The sequence below is a fragment of the Drosophila rhopaloa genome, unplaced genomic scaffold (genome assembly GCF_018152115.1).
Source record: "Drosophila rhopaloa isolate 14029-0021.01 unplaced genomic scaffold, ASM1815211v1 contig_153, whole genome shotgun sequence".
Lineage (NCBI taxonomy): Eukaryota > Metazoa > Arthropoda > Insecta > Diptera > Drosophilidae > Drosophila > Drosophila rhopaloa.
In genome coordinates this window covers 317,295-337,284 of record NW_025335032.1, presented here as the reverse complement: position 1 = coordinate 337,284, position 19,990 = coordinate 317,295, and the positions used below count along the sequence as shown (strand labels likewise).

General features: G+C 39.4%; 1 protein-coding gene across 1 annotated transcript in view; it reads right to left on the bottom strand.

Moving 5' to 3' along the window:
• Window positions 1–19,990, bottom strand: part of LOC108038176 (prolyl endopeptidase FAP) — a gene marked incomplete at its 5' end in the record, with an annotated part of 193,389 nt that overhangs the window by 80,681 nt on the left and 92,718 nt on the right. Inside the window, 2 exons of the mRNA XM_044456814.1 lie at window positions 18,866–19,252; window positions 19,315–19,439. Of these exons, the coding sequence (XP_044312749.1) occupies window positions 18,866–19,252; window positions 19,315–19,439 (512 nt within the window). The remainder of the gene's footprint in view (window positions 1–18,865; window positions 19,253–19,314; window positions 19,440–19,990) is intronic.

The window sequence follows — 19,990 nt, the reverse complement described above, 5'->3', positions numbered from 1 at the left end:
GTGTATCGAGCTAAAAGCAGATTATGTTGAGAAATAAATCGCCACTTTTCCAAAATTTTCGTTTTTCTTTTGGAGGCTAATTACTTATCGGACCGCCCTCGTACATATAAGCTATGGCATGAACTAGGATAAATCAAATCGGCGAAAATCTTCTTTACTTTTCAACTTGTGTAGTGTACGGTTCGATAGTCGGTCATCTAACAGCGGATGGTAAATGCTACTAGAGGGGACCTTTGTACCTTCAAGCTTGGAATACGCACTCTTGCTAGGCTTGGGTCTAGCTCGCCGGATGTCGGCGTTCTTCCTTGCTTGAGATGGTACGGTTGCACGCTACCACAATTTATTAGTGCGTGATAATCAAAAGAACAATCAATCGAGAGTAAAGGCTAAGCTATCAAAACAATTAATATGATATTGAAGCGTTCCGACACGCTGAAAAGCAACTGAGAATCTGATATATTCCTTTTGGGAATCTAGATGTTGTTATTCCGCAAGTCTTTACCCTCCCTTCCATAACAATGTTACTTAAATTCTTACATTGTCCCTAGGCCAAGATTTTTTTTTTTTTTTTTTTCGCGCGGAGGCTTACGGCTCACTTACCCGCCCAACCGACCGAGGGGCGCAGCCGTGTATCGTACGGCACGATTCGCGATAAGATAGACGCGAGATAGGAAAATAAAGGTAAAGGTCCGGGGAAAAAAGTAATAGGTAGATCAATCTTGTGCCAATGAAGCAAGAATCAATCGTTTTAGGAGCGGCAGAGAGTCAAGATTTGATATTACAGGAAAAAGTCTATTATAGTCAGAACGTAATACTCTGAAAGGCTCATGCAAGGCATAGTTAGATCTACAATGATTTAAAATTAGGGGAAAATAATTTCTAGTTAATCTACTTGGCACAGAAAAGTTTAGCCGACTTAACAAGTCGGGGCAGTCAATATCACCATGTATAAGGTTATAAATAAAGATAGTACCAAGCATCGTTCTACGGTTGGCTAGGGATGGTAAATTAATCAAAAGAAGTCTACTAGAATAAGAAGGTAAGATAAGATTTGCATCCCAGTTTAGGCGCCGTAAAGCAAAAAGAAGGAAGTTTTTTTGTACAGATTCAATACGACCAATATGTATTCCGCATTGTGGACTCCAGACGGGAGACCCATACTCCAGAATCGGACGGACTAGCGAAATAAATAAAGTTTTAGTCAAATAAGGATCATCGAATTCTTTTGACCACCTTTTAATAAATCCAAGCAGTCCTCTGGCTTTATTAACCATGGACGAAATGTGATTAGAAAATTTTAGTTTAGGGTCCAAGAGAACGTCAAGATCGTTTACAAGAGTTATTCTATCCAAAGAACTGCCACTTAACGTGTAAGTCGCGTATATCGGATTGGCCCGATAAAAAGTCATCAGCTTGCACTTGGAACCGTTTAAATTTAGTAAATTATCTCGGCCCCAGTTTTGAAAATTATCTAGATCGGATTGCAAGTCTAAATGGCAGGAAATGTCCTTATACCGCAGGCACAACTTAACATCATCTGCGTACATAAGTACGCGAGAATGACTTATAATTGAGGGAAGATCGTTAATAAATAATGTAAAAAGTAACGGACCCAGATGGCTCCCTTGTGGGACACCGGAGTTGGGTAACACGGAGAATTTCAGAAATTGAATTTTTAAAAAGGACCCTTTGTGACCTGCCATTCAGATTAAATGATTAAATGATTATGATTGACTTAAGTACTCGACAGACCATGGTTATTATTTATTCAAACTTCATTTTTAAACAAATCCTATACTTCTTTTATAATTATATTTATCCACATAATTTCCCATTGATTTCAAAAATAAAATTATGAGCAAGACTAACAATATTTTAATGAATGTAAACTAAAGGAATTTCTCTCGACTTAGAATTACGACAGAGCAGCATTTATAGGTTTTTAAAATAGGTATTTACGCATTGTTCGTTTTAATGTGTACTCACGACCTCTTCTTTATGTTCCATAAGACGCGTTGCAAAGTTGGGCCCAAGTTCACGTTGACGTTGAGGAGCTGCTGTCAAAATTTATAATAAAACCTACATTAAATGACCTATAAAATACCGCACCATGCCAATTGAGAGTTTCTTTTAAAGGCAAATGATTGATACATGAATTTACTCCTGTGGGCGATCATCGATCGCCGGACGATGTCCGGTGGTGGTGGCTAGTCTGTCCTCGTTCACGACCAATGTATGGGTCCTTTCTGCACCTTGCGGCGGCACGATCGCTGGGTGTCCCTGGGTGGCACTAGATAAGTGTTGTTGCTCCCGCGTTGAATAATGTGATCTGAATATCATCGGCTCAACGGCCGGTGTCCAATCCAACAAACTTGGGTGGTTGCGTAATCACGCCGGCCAAGGCTAGGTTCTCCTCTGGGCCGCTTTTACAAAGAATTTTGGCAAATTGGAGCTGAGGCAATTGGGGTTAGCTGGCCTAAGACGTTCAGACGGTAACCGGCCTAAAGTAGGATAAGACTCCCTTAGTGGGGTCTACTGGTATACGTCTGACGTCACGCATTTCTATGCGGATCCCTTACGCTCACTATCACAAAATCCACTTGTTAATATTAATAACCGCCTGACTAAATTATTGACCGCAGATCGCGATTATATAATAAGTTTAACACGTGCTTTAAATATGTAACTTAGGCCACATTCGAATGATCGAACGTTTTGCCAAGAGCGTAGATCAGAATGCAAAATTGGAAACGAAGTGCAGATAAGTCACGGTCGCCGAGCTTTCCGCTGCAGTTCTAAGCAACGGTTTAATCGTATGATTTTTGGCGGTCGCGACTGATCTGCTTATCTCAACTTATTGATATTGGTATTTGTAGAGAGTAAATTTTCTAGGCCTCTGGCGCCGTTAAGTTATATTTATCTATGCGAGGGTGGGGTGAATAGTGCTTTATCGTAAAAGTATAACTGGACACTACACCCACAGATAATGGAGACAGGATTATTTCTTGTAAGCATTATCTGAAATTTTCCTGTTCTGTATATCTTTTAGATGGACTACTCCTAAATTCTTCCCTTTTTCGTTCTCTAATTCATAGTAATATGGACTACGTTTCCTACCAACTCTGGCTGCAATGAACACTGGAGCTAGTTTACTACTGCATTTCTTTATCGCGTTACTTTGAGTAAAATTTCTAGCGTAAACTAGGTCGCCGGCTTTAAACTGTATTTCACGGGCTCGTAGATTGTATTTATTTGCATTTTCTTCATGAGACTTGTTTATGTTCAGCTTAGCTTCCCCCATCTGCAGCTGTAAAACATCTGGCTTTTGTAGCCTAGTGTCATCTGCTAATAGGTTCAAGCTACGTAGAAAACTGTAATCCTTGCCGTTGAGGATCATATTCTGCCCAAACGCTAGGAAATACGGCGATGAACCTGTACTCCTGTGAAAAGATGCCCTTAATGAACCACTAATGGCATTTAAGTTGTCATCCCAATTTGTGTGATCATTTCCAATATAGGCCCTTACGGCTGCTAATACTGATCTATTCAGTCTCTCGCTGGCGTTAGCCTGTGGGGAATAGATAGCTGTAAGTGGTAAGAAAAGCCAGAAAATAACTCGATTTAAATTGACTACCATTATCAGAAAGTACTACTTCTGGAACCCCGAAAGTATAGAAAATAGCCCCCTCCAAATACTCCCAAATTTTAGGAGCCGTAAACTTTTTAAGTGGACACAGAATATGGAAACGGGTGTTGTGGTCGACTACAATGATTAAACCTATATTGCCCATCCTCGTGCGAGGATATGGCCCTAACAGGTCAATATATAGCTTTTGAAATGGCCTATCTAAAGTCAAAGGTTTTCCCATTGGTGGTCTAAGAGTAGTGCTTGGACTTTTTGTGGTACGGCAAACTACGCAGTCAGATATATAGTTGCGTATTTGCGTGACCATGTATGGCCAAAACAAATATCTTTTAAGTTTTTCTACTGGTTTCACAACAATCCAAAAAATGACTTCCCTAAGGATATCTACGTGGAACGCTAACGGCGTCTCACAGCATAAACTTGAGTTAGCTCAATTCCTACTCGACAACCATATCGACGTAATGCTGCTTTGAGAAACACACCTTACAAACAAATACAATTTTCAACTACGAGGTTATTCATTTTACGGAACAAATCATCCAGATGGTAATGCACATGGTGGGACTGGAATTCTAATCAGAAGCCGTATTAAACACCACTATCATAAAAAATTTGCTAAAAATTACCTACAGGCCACATCTATAAATATACAAACAAATACTAGCAACCAACTTACACCAGCCGCCGTATACTGCCCCCCTCGCTTCACCATAGCTGAAGATGACTTTATGCAGTTTTTCAACTCACTAGGAGACCACTTCATAGAAGCAGGGGTGACTCTAAAAGGAAAACATCTCTATAATGCAGTTATAAAAGCCAAAAACAAGTTGGACTATGTTTCTCCTGGCAGACCAACATACTGGTCGGCAGACCCAAGGAAACTACCCGATTTAATAGACTTTGCAATTACCAAAAACATTCCTAAAAATCTGATAAGCGCCGAATGCCTCTCGGATCTTTCATCGGATCACTCGCCTGTCCTGTTTATTCTACTCCGACATCCAGGCGCATTGGAGCAATCGTTATAATTGACATCACAGAAAACCAATTGGGTTCAGTACAAGAAATACATTAGCTCTCACATTGAGCTAAGTCCTCATCTCAACGATGAAGCCAACGTAGACGGATTTGTTAATACACTGGAGTCTGCACTCGTCTCTGCAGCTCGAGTTTCAACACCCCAAACTACAAGTACGCAAAGCAGCCTAAAGAAGACAAATCTCAAAATAGAACAGCTCGTCCTCGAAAAGCGACGCTTACGTCGAGAGTGGCAACTCCACAGATCGCCATCTGCTAGACAAAGCTTAAAATATGCCTCACGTCAACTCAAAAAGCTTAAGCAAGAAGAAGCACAGTCCACCGACGCTACATAGAGCAATTGTCAACATCTAGTACAAACTCATCTAGTAATCACTATGGAGTACTCACTATGGAGAGCTCACCCTACTTAAGCTCACCGAAAGTAACCGTGATGCCTATTAGAAATCCCACAGGCGGCTGGGCGCGCAGCGACCATGTTTGCCAACAACCTTAAAAATCTCTTCCAACCAAATCCTGCCTTTAGTGCGTTCACCTTGCCGATTTTACCAGATGAGCCTCAGCTTCAACATGAACCAATTGAGTTTCGCCCAAACGAAATCGTTAACATCATCAAAAATCAGCTGAATCCGAAAGAATCCCCGGGCTGCGACCTCATAACTCCCAAAATGATCGTTGAGCTCCCATATTGCGCCGTTTGCACTATCACTCAGCTTTTTAATGCCATCGAAAAACTTGGCCACTTTCCAGTGAGATGGAAAAAGTCGATTATAATAATGATAGCAAAGCCGGGAAAAGACCACACAATTCCCACGTCTTATAGACCTATAAGCCTACTCTCATGCTTATCTAAACTCTTTGAAAAATGCGTATTGCCTCGGATAAACACATACCCAAGAATCCAGGAAGGAATTCCGTCACATCAATTTGGGTTTCGTGAAAAGCACGAAACAATTGAGCAAGTCAACCGGATAACATCAGAAATTCGGAACGCGTTCGAAAAACGAGAGTACTGTACTGCCATATTTTTAGATGTCTCTCAAGCATTTGATAGAGTTTGGCTAGAAGGTCTAATGTACAAGATCAAGACAATGCTCCCCTAAAACACCCATAAGCTTATAGAGCCTTACCTCTACGACAGAAAATTTGCTGTTCGATCCAACACTGCTATAACTGACGATTTCACTATTGGAGCTGGAGTACCTCAAGGAAGCGTGCTTGGGCCAACATTATATGTCCTCTTCACAGCAGACATCCCAACAAGCACACAACTAGCAACATCTAAGTTTGCTGATGATACAGCCATTCTCAGCCGCTCAAAATGCGCGATGCAAGCAACTGCTCAGCTAGCTCTTCATCTGGTCGATGTTGAAAAGTGGCTATCAGATTGGCGAATTAAAGTGAACGAACAAAAATGCAAGCACGTTACGTTTACCCTGAACAGGTAAAACTGCCCGCCGCTCATGTTAAACCATACTCTACTCCCGCAAGCAAACGAAGTGACATATCTAGGAGTACACATTGACAGAAGACTCACATGGCGCCGGCACATTGAAGCCAAAAAAACACACCTAAAGCTAAAAGCCAGTAGCCTTCATTGGCTTATCAACGCTCGGTCTCCCCTTAGTCTTGAATATAAAGTCCTGCTGTATAACTCGGTACTAAAACCTATATGGATGTATGGCTCGTGCTTTAAATATGTAACTTAGGCCACATTCGAATGATCGAACGTTTTGCCAAGAGCGTAGATCAGAATGCAAAATTGGAAACGAAGTGCAGATAAGTCACGGTCGCCGAGCTTTCCGCTGCAGTTCTAAGCAACGGTTTAATCGTATGATTTTTGGCGGTCGCGACTGATCTGCTTATCTCAACTTATTGATATTGGTATTTGTAGAGAGTAAATTTTCTAGGCCTCTGGCGCCGTTAAGTTATATTTATCTATGCGAGGGTGGGGTGAATAGTGCTTTATCGTAAAAGTATAACTGGACACTACACCCACAGATAATGGAGACAGGATTATTTCTTGTAAGCATTATCTGAAATTTTCCTGTTCTGTATATCTTTTAGATGGACTACTCCTAAATTCTTCCCTTTTTCGTTCTCTAATTCATAGTAATATGGACTACGTTTCCTACCAACTCTGGCTGCAATGAACACTGGAGCTAGTTTACTACTGCATTTCTTTATCGCGTTACTTTGAGTAAAATTTCTAGCGTAAACTAGGTCGCCGGCTTTAAACTGTATTTCACGGGCTCGTAGATTGTATTTATTTGCATTTTCTTCATGAGACTTGTTTATGTTCAGCTTAGCTTCCCACATCTGCAGCTGTAAAACATCTGGCTTTTGTAGCCTAGTGTCATCTGCTAATAGGTTCAAGCTACGTAGAAAACTGTAATCCTTGCCGTTGAGGATCATATTCTGCCCAAACGCTAGGAAATACGGCGATGAACCTGTACTCCTGTGAAAAGATGCCCTTAATGAACCACTAATGGCATTTAAGTTGTCATCCCAATTTGTGTGATCATTTCCAATATAGGCCCTTACGGCTGCTAATACTGATCTATTCAGTCTCTCGCTGGCGTTAGCCTGTGGGGAATAGATAGCTGTAAGTGGTAAGAAAAGCCAGAAAATAACTCGATTTAAATTGACTACCATTATCAGAAAGTACTACTTCTGGAACCCCGAAAGTATAGAAAATAGCCCCCTCCAAATACTCCCAAATTTTAGGAGCCGTAAACTTTTTAAGTGGACACAGAATATGGAAACGGGTGTTGTGGTCGACTACAATGATTAAACCTATATTGCCCATCCTCGTGCGAGGATATGGCCCTAACAGGTCAATATATAGCTTTTGAAATGGCCTATCTAAAGTCAAAGGTTTTCCCATTGGTGGTCTAAGAGTAGTGCTTGGACTTTTTGTGGTACGGCAAACTACGCAGTCAGATATATAGTTGCGTATTTGCGTGACCATGTATGGCCAAAACAAATATCTTTTAAGTTTTTCTACTGGTTTCACAACAATCCAAAAAATGACTTCCCTAAGGATATCTACGTGGAACGCTAACGGCGTCTCACAGCATAAACTTGAGTTAGCTCAATTCCTACTCGACAACCATATCGACGTAATGCTGCTTTGAGAAACACACCTTACAAACAAATACAATTTTCAACTACGAGGTTATTCATTTTACGGAACAAATCATCCAGATGGTAATGCACATGGTGGGACTGGAATTCTAATCAGAAGCCGTATTAAACACCACTATCATAAAAAATTTGCTAAAAATTACCTACAGGCCACATCTATAAATATACAAACAAATACTAGCAACCAACACAAGCCCCGTATAGCCCCCTCGTACCATAGCGAAGAGACTTTATGCAGTTTTCAACTCACAGGAGACCACTTCATAAAAGGGGTGACTCAAAGGAAAACATCTCTATAATGCAGTTATAAAACCAAAACAAGTTGGACTATGTTTCTCTGGCAGACCAACATACGGTCGGCAAACACCCGATTAATAGACTTTGCAATTACAAAAACATTCCTAAAAATCTGATAAGCGCCGAATGCCTCTCGGATCTTTCATCGGATCACTCGCCTGTCCTGTTTATTCTACTCCGACATCCAGGCGCATTGGAGCAATCGTTATAATTGACATCACAGAAAACCAATTGGGTTCAGTACAAGAAATACATTAGCTCACAAATTGAACTAAGTCCTCATCTCAACGATGAAGCCAACGTAGACAGATTTGTTAATACACTGGAGTCTGCACTCGTCTCTGCAGCTCGAGTTTCAACACCCCAAACTACAAGTACGCAAAGCAGCCTAAAGAAGACAAATCTCAAAATAGAACAGCTCGTCCTCGAAAAGCGACGCTTACGTCGAGAGTGGCAACTCCACAGATCGCCATCTGCTAGACATAGCTTAAAATATGCCTCACGTCAACTCACAAAAGCTTTACAGCAAGAAGAAGCACATGTCCACCGACGCTACATAGAGCAATTGTCAACATCTAGTACAAACTCATCTAGTAATCACTATGGAGTACTCACTATGGAGAGCTCACCCTACTCTAAGCTCACCGAAAGTAACCGTGATGCCTATTAGAAATCCCACAGGCGGCTGGGCGCGCAGCGATGCAGACAGAGCCCGCATGTTTGCCAACAACCTTAAAAATCTCTTCCAACCAAATCCTGCCTTTAGTGCGTTCACCTTGCCGACTTTACCAGATGAGCCTCAGCTTCAACATGAACCAATTGAGTTTCGCCCAAACGAAATCGTTAACATCATCAAAAATCAGCTGAATCCGAAAGAATCCCCGGGCTGCGACCTCATAACTCCCAAAATGATCGTTGAGCTCCCATATTGCGCCGTTTGCACTATCACTCAGCTTTTTAATGCCATCGAAAAACTTGGCCACTTTCCAGTGAGATGGAAAAAGTCGATTATAATAATGATAGCAAAGCCTGGAAAAGACCACACAATTCCCACGTCTTATAGACCTATAAGCCTACTCTCATGCTTATCTAAACTCTTTGAAAAATGCGTATTGCCTCGGATAAACACATACCCAAGAATCCAGGAAGGAATTCCGTCACATCAATTTGGGTTTCGTGAAAAGCACGAAACAATTGAGCAAGTCAACCGGATAACATCAGAAATTCGGAACGCGTTCGAAAAACGAGAGTACTGTACTGCCATATTTTTAGATGTCTCTCAAGCATTTGATAGAGTTTGGCTAGAAGGTCTAATGTACAAGATCAAGACAATGCTCCCCTAAAACACCCATAAGCTTTTAGAGCCTTACCTCTACGACAGAAAATTTGCTGTTCGATCCAACACTGCTATAACTGACGATTTCACTATTGGAGCTGGAGTACCTCAAGGAAGCGTGCTTGGGCCAACATTATGTCCTCTTAAGCAGAATCCCAACAAGCACACAACTAGCAACATCTAAGTTTGCTGATGAACAGCCATTCTCAGCCGCTCAAAATGCGCGATGCAAGCAACTGCTCACTACTCTTCATCTGGTCGATGTTGAAAAGTGGCTATCAGATTGGCGAATTAAAGTGAACGAACAAAAATGCAAGCACGTTACGTTTACCCTGAACAGGCAAAACTGCCCGCCGCTCATGTTAAACCATACTCTACCGCAAACGAAGTGACATATCTAGGAGTACACATTGACAGAAGACTCACATGGCGCCGGCACATTGAAGCCAAAAGAAACACACCTAAAGCTAAAAGCCAGTAGCCTTCATTGGCTTATCAACGCTCGGTCTCCCCTTAGTCTTGAATATAAAGTCCTGCTGTATAACTCGGTACTAAAACCTATATGGATGTATGGCTCTCCAGTTATGGGTGAATGCGAGTAATAGCAATATTGACATAGTCCAGCGAGCTCAGTCGAAGATCTTAAGAACAATCACCGGGGCACCGTGGTACGTTCGCAACGAAAATATACATCGCGACTTAAACATTCTACCAGTCAAAGATGTGGTCGCAGAACAGAAGGAAAAGTACTTTACCAAGCTATCGTTGCACCCTAACCACCCGGCGAGAGGTCTTACAAGGTTGATCAACCAATCACGCCTTCGTCGCAATGACTTACCCACCCAGCGACCGACTTAAGGCACGCGCAACCAGAATGCAGTCTTATTTTACTGTTAGTTAAATTTTAATGTTAAGATTCGTAAACTTATTGTTAGTCTCAAAATTAAGAGAAGATTCAATAAAAAACAGCAGAGTTAAATAAAAAAAAAAAAAAAAAAGTTTTTCAACGGTTTTGCTCATACCACAATGAGCCGAACTAGGTGATGGTATAAAATATCTGGCACTAAAGCTGTAGGAATCCAGAGCTTCCAGAGGTTTTCCTGGTTGGTCTCTTCTGATGGAAACGAGGTTTTCTTATAAATGTACCCATCCCTGACTTGAAGATCGGGAAATTGTGACTGGTTGGCGGATATATTCTCTAACAAGTCCAAGTATTCCGAAGATTTAAAGTGTGCAGAGTCTAAGCCAACTATAGGGCCATTTTGGCAAAACTCATCAATGGCTGGACCGTTTTGCCGAGACGAAGTGTCAGCTACAACATTCTGAGAACCGCTACGATGTTTGATGGTAAGTGTAAACGTTCTTAACTTCATTGACCATCGAGCTAATCTCCCTGACAGGTCTTTCTGTCGCATTAACCATTGAAGAGCTGCGTGATCCGTTATAACTAAGAAATCCTGACCCTCGATATACGCACAGAATTTTTTAATACCCTTAATTACGGCCAGACATTCTAATTCGGATACAGTTGTGTCTTAGACAACTTCTCGGACATATAAGAAATTGGTTGTTCTACCCCATTTCGCTCTTGAGCCAACACGCAACCAATACCGTAAGAGCTGGCATCGCATAACAAAACAAATTGCTTTGAAAAGTCAGGTGTAATGAGTATGGGTGAGGCTGTAAGGCATGATTTTAAGGTTTCAAAAGCGAGTTGCGCCCCTTCATTCCACTCAAGCAGCTTTTTCTTTTTCAAAAGTTCAGTCAAGGGAAAACTTTTAGTAGCGAAGTTTTCTATAAAACGACGGTACTAACCGGACAATCCTAGAAATCTCCTTAACTGCTTAATGGATGTTGGCACTGGGAATTCGGCAATGGCCTTAACCTTATCTGGATTAGTTCTTATCTGCCCATTTCCAATTATAAAACCTACATATACGATTTCCTTCATGCAAAATTTAGATTTGCTTACTATGATAGTAAGATTAGGTTTACGCAAGCATAAGGATATCTCTTGTAGTAAAAGCAAATGTCGTCGGACAAAACCAATAGGTTGTCTAAATATACGAAAACCCGAGTTCGGAGATGAGCTGGTATCACTCGATCCATCAAACGACAAAGGGCATCATTTTATATTGATACAATAGTCGATTTGGTATTGTAAATGCTGTGTATTGTCGCGAATTCTCATCTAGCGGAATCTGCCAGTATGCATGTTTCACGCCGATACCGCTTATAAATTTTACTGGCGGTAATCGGCTTAAAATGCCATCTATATGCGGAAGTGGGTAAATGTCACGCTTTGTAACCTTATTAACTTCCCTAGAATCGAGACATAAACGATTTTTGTCCCCCTTCTTCACTAATACACAGTTACTACTCCAAGCACTCGTTGATTCCTCACTTCGGCGAACATCAGCTTTTTTACAGCTGGTGAAACTGGCCAATGCCGCTGCTTAACAGGACTGCTACTCCCAATATCTATGGTGTGTGTGGACAAACTAGTACGGCCTAAACCTTCAGACGCAAAAGACTGAAAGTTTTTGATAACTGCTTTAAGTCTAAGTCGTTCTCCTTCATTCAGTTGCTGATAATTTGGAGGCTCTTCATTTTCATCTAACGTTCCCATATCTAGCTCCGAAACTATTAAACTACTATTTGTAATTTTATTAAGCAAACCGAACTTTTGCCAAAAATCGATACCTAGATATACGTCTTGCTTTAGATCGGGGATTATAAATAATTCGAGATCTTCTACCTTATCTCCATATGTTACCGAAGTTATAAGTTTTGAAACTACTTTGCTTTCAGTTCCGTTCGCAGCTTTTATTACGCCAGAACAATTTTTTATGTTATTGTGTTTTAGTAAGTTCTGCGCAGCTATGCCGCCAACACAACTAATTGTAGCTCCGGAATCTAGCAACGCCTTATAAGTCTGACCTTCTATAGGAATATCAGTATAAAGTCTCTGATCCGAGCTTAACACTATAGCGGAAACTAACTTTTGTCGATCGTGATGAACTTTCTTCCAAAACTCTCTGGATCTTCTAGTAGATCATTTGGGTTTCAAACAAGCTTCAATAATATCTACCTTTTCAAATATTTGTTTTCGCTTATTCATGTAATTTTGTATTCTTATATGTAAAGGAACAAAGGAAAAATGAATCTCAGGCTGATTTAAATTTTCTGTTTCCTGGCATTCACTGGTTTGAATGGTTGGATTCCGTTTTGCAAGTCCGGATTTTATGGATGTATCTCCTTGTTGCTCAAGGGAACATCCTTCGGCTGGTTTCCCGGATTACAATTCGGACAAGTTCTTCTGTATTGTTCTTTAGCTCCACAACCGAAGCAACGGATAGTTTTCTTAGCCATGCAATCATCGTACCTGTGCCTGATTCACTTCTTCTCCTTCGTTTACTATAGCTGTCTTTTCGTCTTCCGTAGCTATTTCGTTTACGTAAGAGCGAAAAGGTTTTGGCTTGAACGTTCTGAGATTATTATAAAACTGCTCATGCCTGCGGATTTCGAATATAAGCATTGCTCTATTATCGATTTTGAGATGCAGCAACTCATGTTGTAGGCTAGGTTTTGCATTTCGAACTAATATTTCGACTAATTGTGCCTCGAAAACCCCATTCTGAAGTCTGTCTACCAGACGTTCTATAGTTTCCTGGAAATCTTCAAAGGATTCGTTTTCGCCTTGTCTACGTTTTCTTATTCCCTCCCAAATGTCGTAGTCTGTCTCAATATTTTCGAATCTTTTTCTAAATTCAAAACAAAACTCATTCCAATTGAAATTTGGATTTTTGCGATGGAATTTCCAGTACCAATCACTAGATAAGTGTTGTTGCTCCCGCGTTGAATAATGTGATCGGAATATCATCGGCTTCTAACGGCCGGTGTCCAATTGCCAACAAACTTGGGTGGTTGCGTAATCACGCCGGCCAAGGCTAGGTTCTCCTCTGGGCCGCTTTTACCAAGAATTTTGGCAAATTGGAGCTGAGGCGATTGGGGTTAGCTGGCCTAAGACGTTCAGACGGTAACCGGCATAAAGTAGGATAAGACTCCCTTAGTGGGGTCTACTGGTATACGTCCGACGTCACGCATTTCTATGCGGATCCCTTACGCTCACTCTCACAAAATCCACTTGTTAATATTAATAACCGCCTGACTAAATTATTGACCGCAGATCGCGATTATATAATTGTGTAAAGTTTAACACGTGTTTTAAATATGTAACTTAGGCCACAGACGAATGATCGAACGTTTTGCCAAGAGCGTAGATCAGAGAATGAATGCAAAATTGGAAACGAAGTGCAGATAAGTCACGGTCGCCGAGCTTTCCGCTGCAGTTCTAAGCAACGGTTTAATCGTATGATTTTTGGCCGTCGCGACTGATCTGCTTATCTCAACTTATTGATATTGGTATTTGTAGAGAGTAAATTTCCTAGGCCTATGGCGCCGTTAAGTTATATTTATCTATGCGAAGGTGGGGTGAATAGTTCTTTATCGTAAAAGTATAACTGGACACTACACCCACAGATAATGGAGACAGGATTATTTCTTGTAAGCATTATCTGAAATTTTCCTGTTCTGTATATCTTTTAGATGGACTACTCCTAAATTCTTCCCTTTTTCGTTCTCTAATTCATAGTAATATGGACTACGTTTCCTACCAACTCTGGCTGGAATGAACACTGGAGCTAGTTTACTACTGCATTTCTTTATCGCGTTACTTTGAGTAAAATTTCTAGCGTAAACTAGGTCGCCGGCTTTAAACTGTATTTCACGGGCTCGTAGATTGTATTTATTTGCATTTTCTTCATGAGACTTGTTTATGTTCAGTTTAGCTTCCCACATCTGCAGCTGTAAAACATCTGGCTTTTGTAGCCTAGTGTCATCTGCTAATAGGTTCAAGCTACGTAGAAAACTGTAATACTTGCCGTTGAGGATCATATTCTGCCCAAACGCTAGGAAATACGGCGATGAACCTGTACTCCTGTGAAAAGATGCCCTTAATGAACCACTAATGGCATTTAAGTTGTCATCCCAATTTGTGTGATCATTTCCAATATAGGCCCTTACGGCTGCTAATACTGATGTATTCAGTCTCTCGCTGGCGTTAGACTGTGGGGAATAGATAGCTGTAAGTGGTAAGAAAAGCCAGAAAATAACTCGATTTAAATTGACTACCATTATCAGAAAGTACTACTTCTGGAACCCCGAAAGTATAGAAAATAGCCCCCTCCAAATACTCCCAAATTTTAGGAGCCGTAAACTTTTTAAGTGGACACAGAATATGGAACGGGTGTTGTGGTCGACTACAATGATTAAACCTATATTGCCCATCCTCGTGCGAGGATATGGCCCTAACAGGTCAATATATAGCTTTTGAAATGGCCTATCTGAAGTCAAAGGTTTTCCCATTGGTGGTCTAAGAGTAGTGTTTGTACTTTTTGTGGTACGGCAAACTACGCAGTCAGATATATAGTTGCGTATTTGCGTGACCATGTATGGCCAAAACAATAGTACAAAGTACATAGCCTTGTTGTTTTTCAAACACATTTCCTTAAACATCGATTCTTTTTCAACCGTTTCGATTTTGCCTGTGGGGCAATTTTTAAATATGTGTCCGAAATTATTGCAGTTAAAGCATTTCCGAACGCTCCTTCAATTAGGGCACTGATGAATGGCCACTTAAACCACAGTTGTATTAATGTACCTTTCTTTGCCAAACGCATATTTCGACTTGTCTTCTTGATTTTTTGGCTTTCTGGATTTTTCACAAATTTTCTCATAGCACTTTAAATTTTCCTTAAACTCCTAGTCTTTAGCATTGTACCATATTGATTTATTGACGCTCAAATTATTTATGCACTGTTATCTACACTGCCACGAGAAGTCATTTCTTTAATTTTGAGAAGATATTCTAGAACACTTTCATTGTTTTTGATTTTCATTCATTTCGGCTTTGAACTCTTTGATCAATGCGTTTTTCAACATTTGCTAACTACCGCGCTCACTCATAATGTAGATTATAGCGAGAACTTTTAGAGAACGTTTCGCGAAAATGAATTCTTACAGGTCATCCCTGTACATAATGGAAGCCATGTCTTCGCAATCGGCAACCCAAGCAATGGCCGAATAGAATCTTCTACATCGCGGAAGTTTACTGAAAATCGCGGCGAATTCACGGCAAAACTTTGTAACGAAGCGGACACTACTGTACCAGATCGTGCGTTTTTGTTGTTCGCCTTTGCCTGCTATTCATTCGTTACTGCGTACAGAACGGAACTCGTCGTCTCTATCGTTTTTAACTTTTCTCGTCGTTGTCTTTGTCATTCTCTTCTTGTTCGTCTCTTTTATCATGTTCGTCGTCCTCTTCATCAGCGTCTTCCAGTAGTTTTTTAGACGTAAATTTCGGAAAATATTAAGCATCAGATAATTTTTGTCGTGTTGCAAGCCCACAATCCACATTATTTTTTTTCAGTTTTCAACGCCTGTTAAACCGATTCAAAATTAGCAAGGTTGCAGAACAGTTTTTTTTTCAAGTTCTTCTTTGCTCGTACTTGTTGTTGCACATACGCGTCGTTATAAGTATATGTATAGTGCAGATTACCGTGGTGTTTGTAGCGTCTTTTTCACACACTCGTACGTCGTTTTTGCAAGCTTTTCTTTTCGTTTTCCACAGTCCTCGTCGTTGTAAATCTTTGCTTCTAACAATTTTTGTCGTTTTACTTTTCACGTAGGTTGAACCCCAATATTTGTAGGAATGGTTTTCCTATTTAAATAAGAAGTCCCAGTGTTTGTACTTCCATTATAAAAAGTTCATAGTTTTATTTAAATTTAATAGTGATAAGTAGTTTGAAAAATAGTTTTAGGTATTTTAATGAACTTAAATCGTATTAAACTTCGTTTTTTTGATACTTTGTTCGTCGTTTTTATACCCTTGCAGAGGGTATTATAATTTTGGTCAAAAGTGTGCAACGCAGTGAAGGAGACATCTCCGACCCTATAAAGTATATATATTCTTGATCAGGATCACCTCCTGAGTTGATATAGCCATGTCCGTCTGTCCGTCTGTCCGTCTGTCCGTCTGTCTGTCCGTCTGTCTGTCCGTCTGTCTGTTTCTACGCGAACTAGTCTCTCAGTTTTAAAGATATCGAATTGAAACTTTGCACACACCCTTCTTTCCTTTGCACGCAGTATATAAGTCGGAACGGCCGGGATCGGCCGACTATATCCTATAGCTGCCATATAACTGAACGATTGGAAATGCCATAACTTTGGTTTTTGTTAAGTTAGGAAGTTGGGATTTTCTATGGGTTTTATTTTTGGCCAAACAATCCGACCACCAAATTTTATAAGGATCGGCCGACTATATCCTATAGCTGTCATATAACTGAACGATTGGAAATGCCATAACTTTGGTGTTTTAAAGTTAGGAAGTTGGGATTTTTTATGTGTGTTAAGAATGCATCATATGAATAATTTTGGAGAACATAATTTACAGAATATTCTGCAAGGGTATTTCAACTTCTGCTCCGCCCGAAGTTAGCTTTCCTTTCTTGTTTTAACTTCGTTCGTTCGAACGTCTTGCTCATTCGCTTGTCTCGTAATGCTCATTCAAGACTTCTTTTCTCTTCACAAATACTTTTGATATCAGCTGATTAGAGATGAGTTGGGCTGAACAGAGCTGCCAGACCTATACCCACAAATATATGGAAATATTGATAAATATATTGAATTACTGTTGAAAGTGCTGTATTGCTGAAATTGTAATGTATTGCCGATTAAAATGTGATGAATTTCTGAAGGGAACGCCGATTGTGCTGACACTTGAACTACGAGTGTTAATTCTGTACCAATGTACTAAGTCGATCTATTTGCCCAGTTTTTCAGACAACATATTTTGCTTCATCCGTCTTATTCATATGCCATATTCAAGTCAAACTTAATTTTTTGTCCGAGCATAAGCGAAGTCTGCCTTCTCATGGATCTTTAAAAAGTTAAGCCAGTCTATTCTCGGGTCCCGACTTTCCACTTATTTGAAAGAATTATTTTGTATAACCATTCTTATTTCATGTAAATAAATATTTTTTTCCGTGTCTTTAAAAGTACCTCCGAGGTATAATAAACATGTAAAGGTATTTATAACGAAGTCTTCCCTCAGTTTACTTTACAAAAAACGTTTTTAATCAGGGTGCAGTGTTTATTTTTGGGATTGAAATTTTCCAAGTCAACACACAGAATGCGTAATACAAGCTGAGTTCATCTATATGTTCGACTAGAATCATACAGGTTTATGACATTGGTGTCCTTCTGGACACAAGCTTTAGTTTTCTGCCTATATAACGTCCAATATTAATAAAGCCAGGGTAATCCTTTAGTTTTATTAAAGGTGGTAAAGGAATCTTTTACGATCTTGCAAAAACAAAAGTTTAAACCGTCATTTCCAACATCCTTTTTTCGTGTATAGTATTTATTTGCTTAAATAAAAATATTAAAGCAAATACTAAATATTAAAGTTACTTATTACAAAAGTTTAAACCGTCATTTCCAACATCCTTTTTTCGTGTGTAGTATTTATTTGCTTAAATAAAAATATTAAAGTTACTAATAATAAATAGTGGGATAGTTCACATTTGTTAAAGTCATGAACATTTGTAATGATCAAATTTTTAATAAATGCAGGAAAAGCTAATTTAAATATTGGGTTATACAACCCAAAAATTGAGTTACAACTGGGGATCGTACTGATCGGTGCGCTAAGGTAGATATAAAAGCTATAAGGTATAGTACTCGCACATATCCTGCACATGTTGAAAAGTATGAAACAAGTAAAAAGAAGCGTTTTCGACCCTATAAAGTGTCTCGATCTAGCCATGACCGACCGTAGGAATGTTCAATAGTATAAGAGCTGGAAATGTGGGATGGAAAATACAGACTATAGTGATGCAACAAATTAACGTCAAACGTCAAAAAGCAAAATTCTGTATAAATGTGTAAGAGAAAAGTTTTTTTCGGTAAATTATCAAATTGTCAATAAAATAATTGGACTCCAAAATGTAAGTCCCACAATTATTTCAGAAGTACTTAAGAAATGAAACTTAATTTCATGGTCAACAAAGTTAGCGTTGGCAGATGCAACAACATATTTGACCCACCAAATTAAAAGTATAACTGTCCTTTTCAATTCCTGACGCTCTAATAGTTCTCTTCATATACTTTTCTTTTTCTGATGAGCATGACTTTTTTGTTGTCACTTTACATGCTTTCTTCGATTACAATTGAGGAGAGTGCAACAACTAAAGCTTTGTAAAAACATATATAAATGAATTATTAATTTTTAAGCTAATATAATATTTTGAGTGAATACATAAATTTTCTAACTTGCGTACACTTCAACAATTACTGGAAAAGCAGCATCCCGCAACTCTTCCCTCCAGCTGGGGGGAAGCAGTAATTGTACTTGAGCTCGTCCTCCATGCGGTAATGGTATTTCAAAAGATCGCTGGGTCGGTAATGCAAGCTTTTGTAGCCTCTCTGTGTAAAATGGCCGTGTATCATATAAAATTTTCACTAAGCTATGCGTTTTAAGCATATGAACTCCTGATACAGGCAGTCCTGGACCTTGGCATTCCAATATGTAGAACTCAATTCCATAGTTTGTTGCAATACCAAATGATGGTGTAATAAAGGCATCAAAATGTGAACAGTTCGTATAATAGTAGCGACTACTCCAAAGATCCTCGCCTAAATCACATGTTATACATTGTGGTTCGATTCTGTTGATTAAAATAAATCAATAAATAAATAAATAATGGATAACTTGATGCCGCTTCCTTACTTTCTAGTATCGTCATGTACTGGATCTTTGACAGAATATAAGTGCCTATGACCAGGCTTTTTATCTTGAGTAGCCAGAAAGTAAACTTTGTGATTTATGGTATCCCAGCATAATATTTTTATGACCTGAAAAATGAGCAAAGAAAACTAGGGTATTATTAAAATAATAAAAATATAAATACATAATTTATTTTTGTTGATTCATTCCATTTTTTCTTTCTTATTTTTGTTTTGGTTTTTTCATTGAAGTTTAGTTATTTGAAGTTTTGTGTGTGTTAGTTAATGGCGAAAGCGTGAAGACAATAAAGTTCTCTCTGACTGTTTGTTATTTCGCACCGTCTACGCCAACCTTCGGTAAGCTCTATAAGCGGAATTGTATAGGAAATAAAACTTATTGTTGAAATTAAGTCAAAGCGCTAGCATAATTGCCCCATCCCACATCCCATTTTCCGAGTTTGCCAGACCCCACAGCTTATAATGTATAATGTATGTATATTAAAAAATCAATTCTATGTAAGCATGGTGCCTCCGGGTGGACTACAAACAATTAATTCGTAACGATCCGCGATTCAATATTTATAAGTATAAATTAAAACAAGAAAGGAAAGGTAACTTCGGACGGAGCCGAAGTTGATATACCCTTGCAGAATATTCTGTAAATTATATTCTTCAAAATT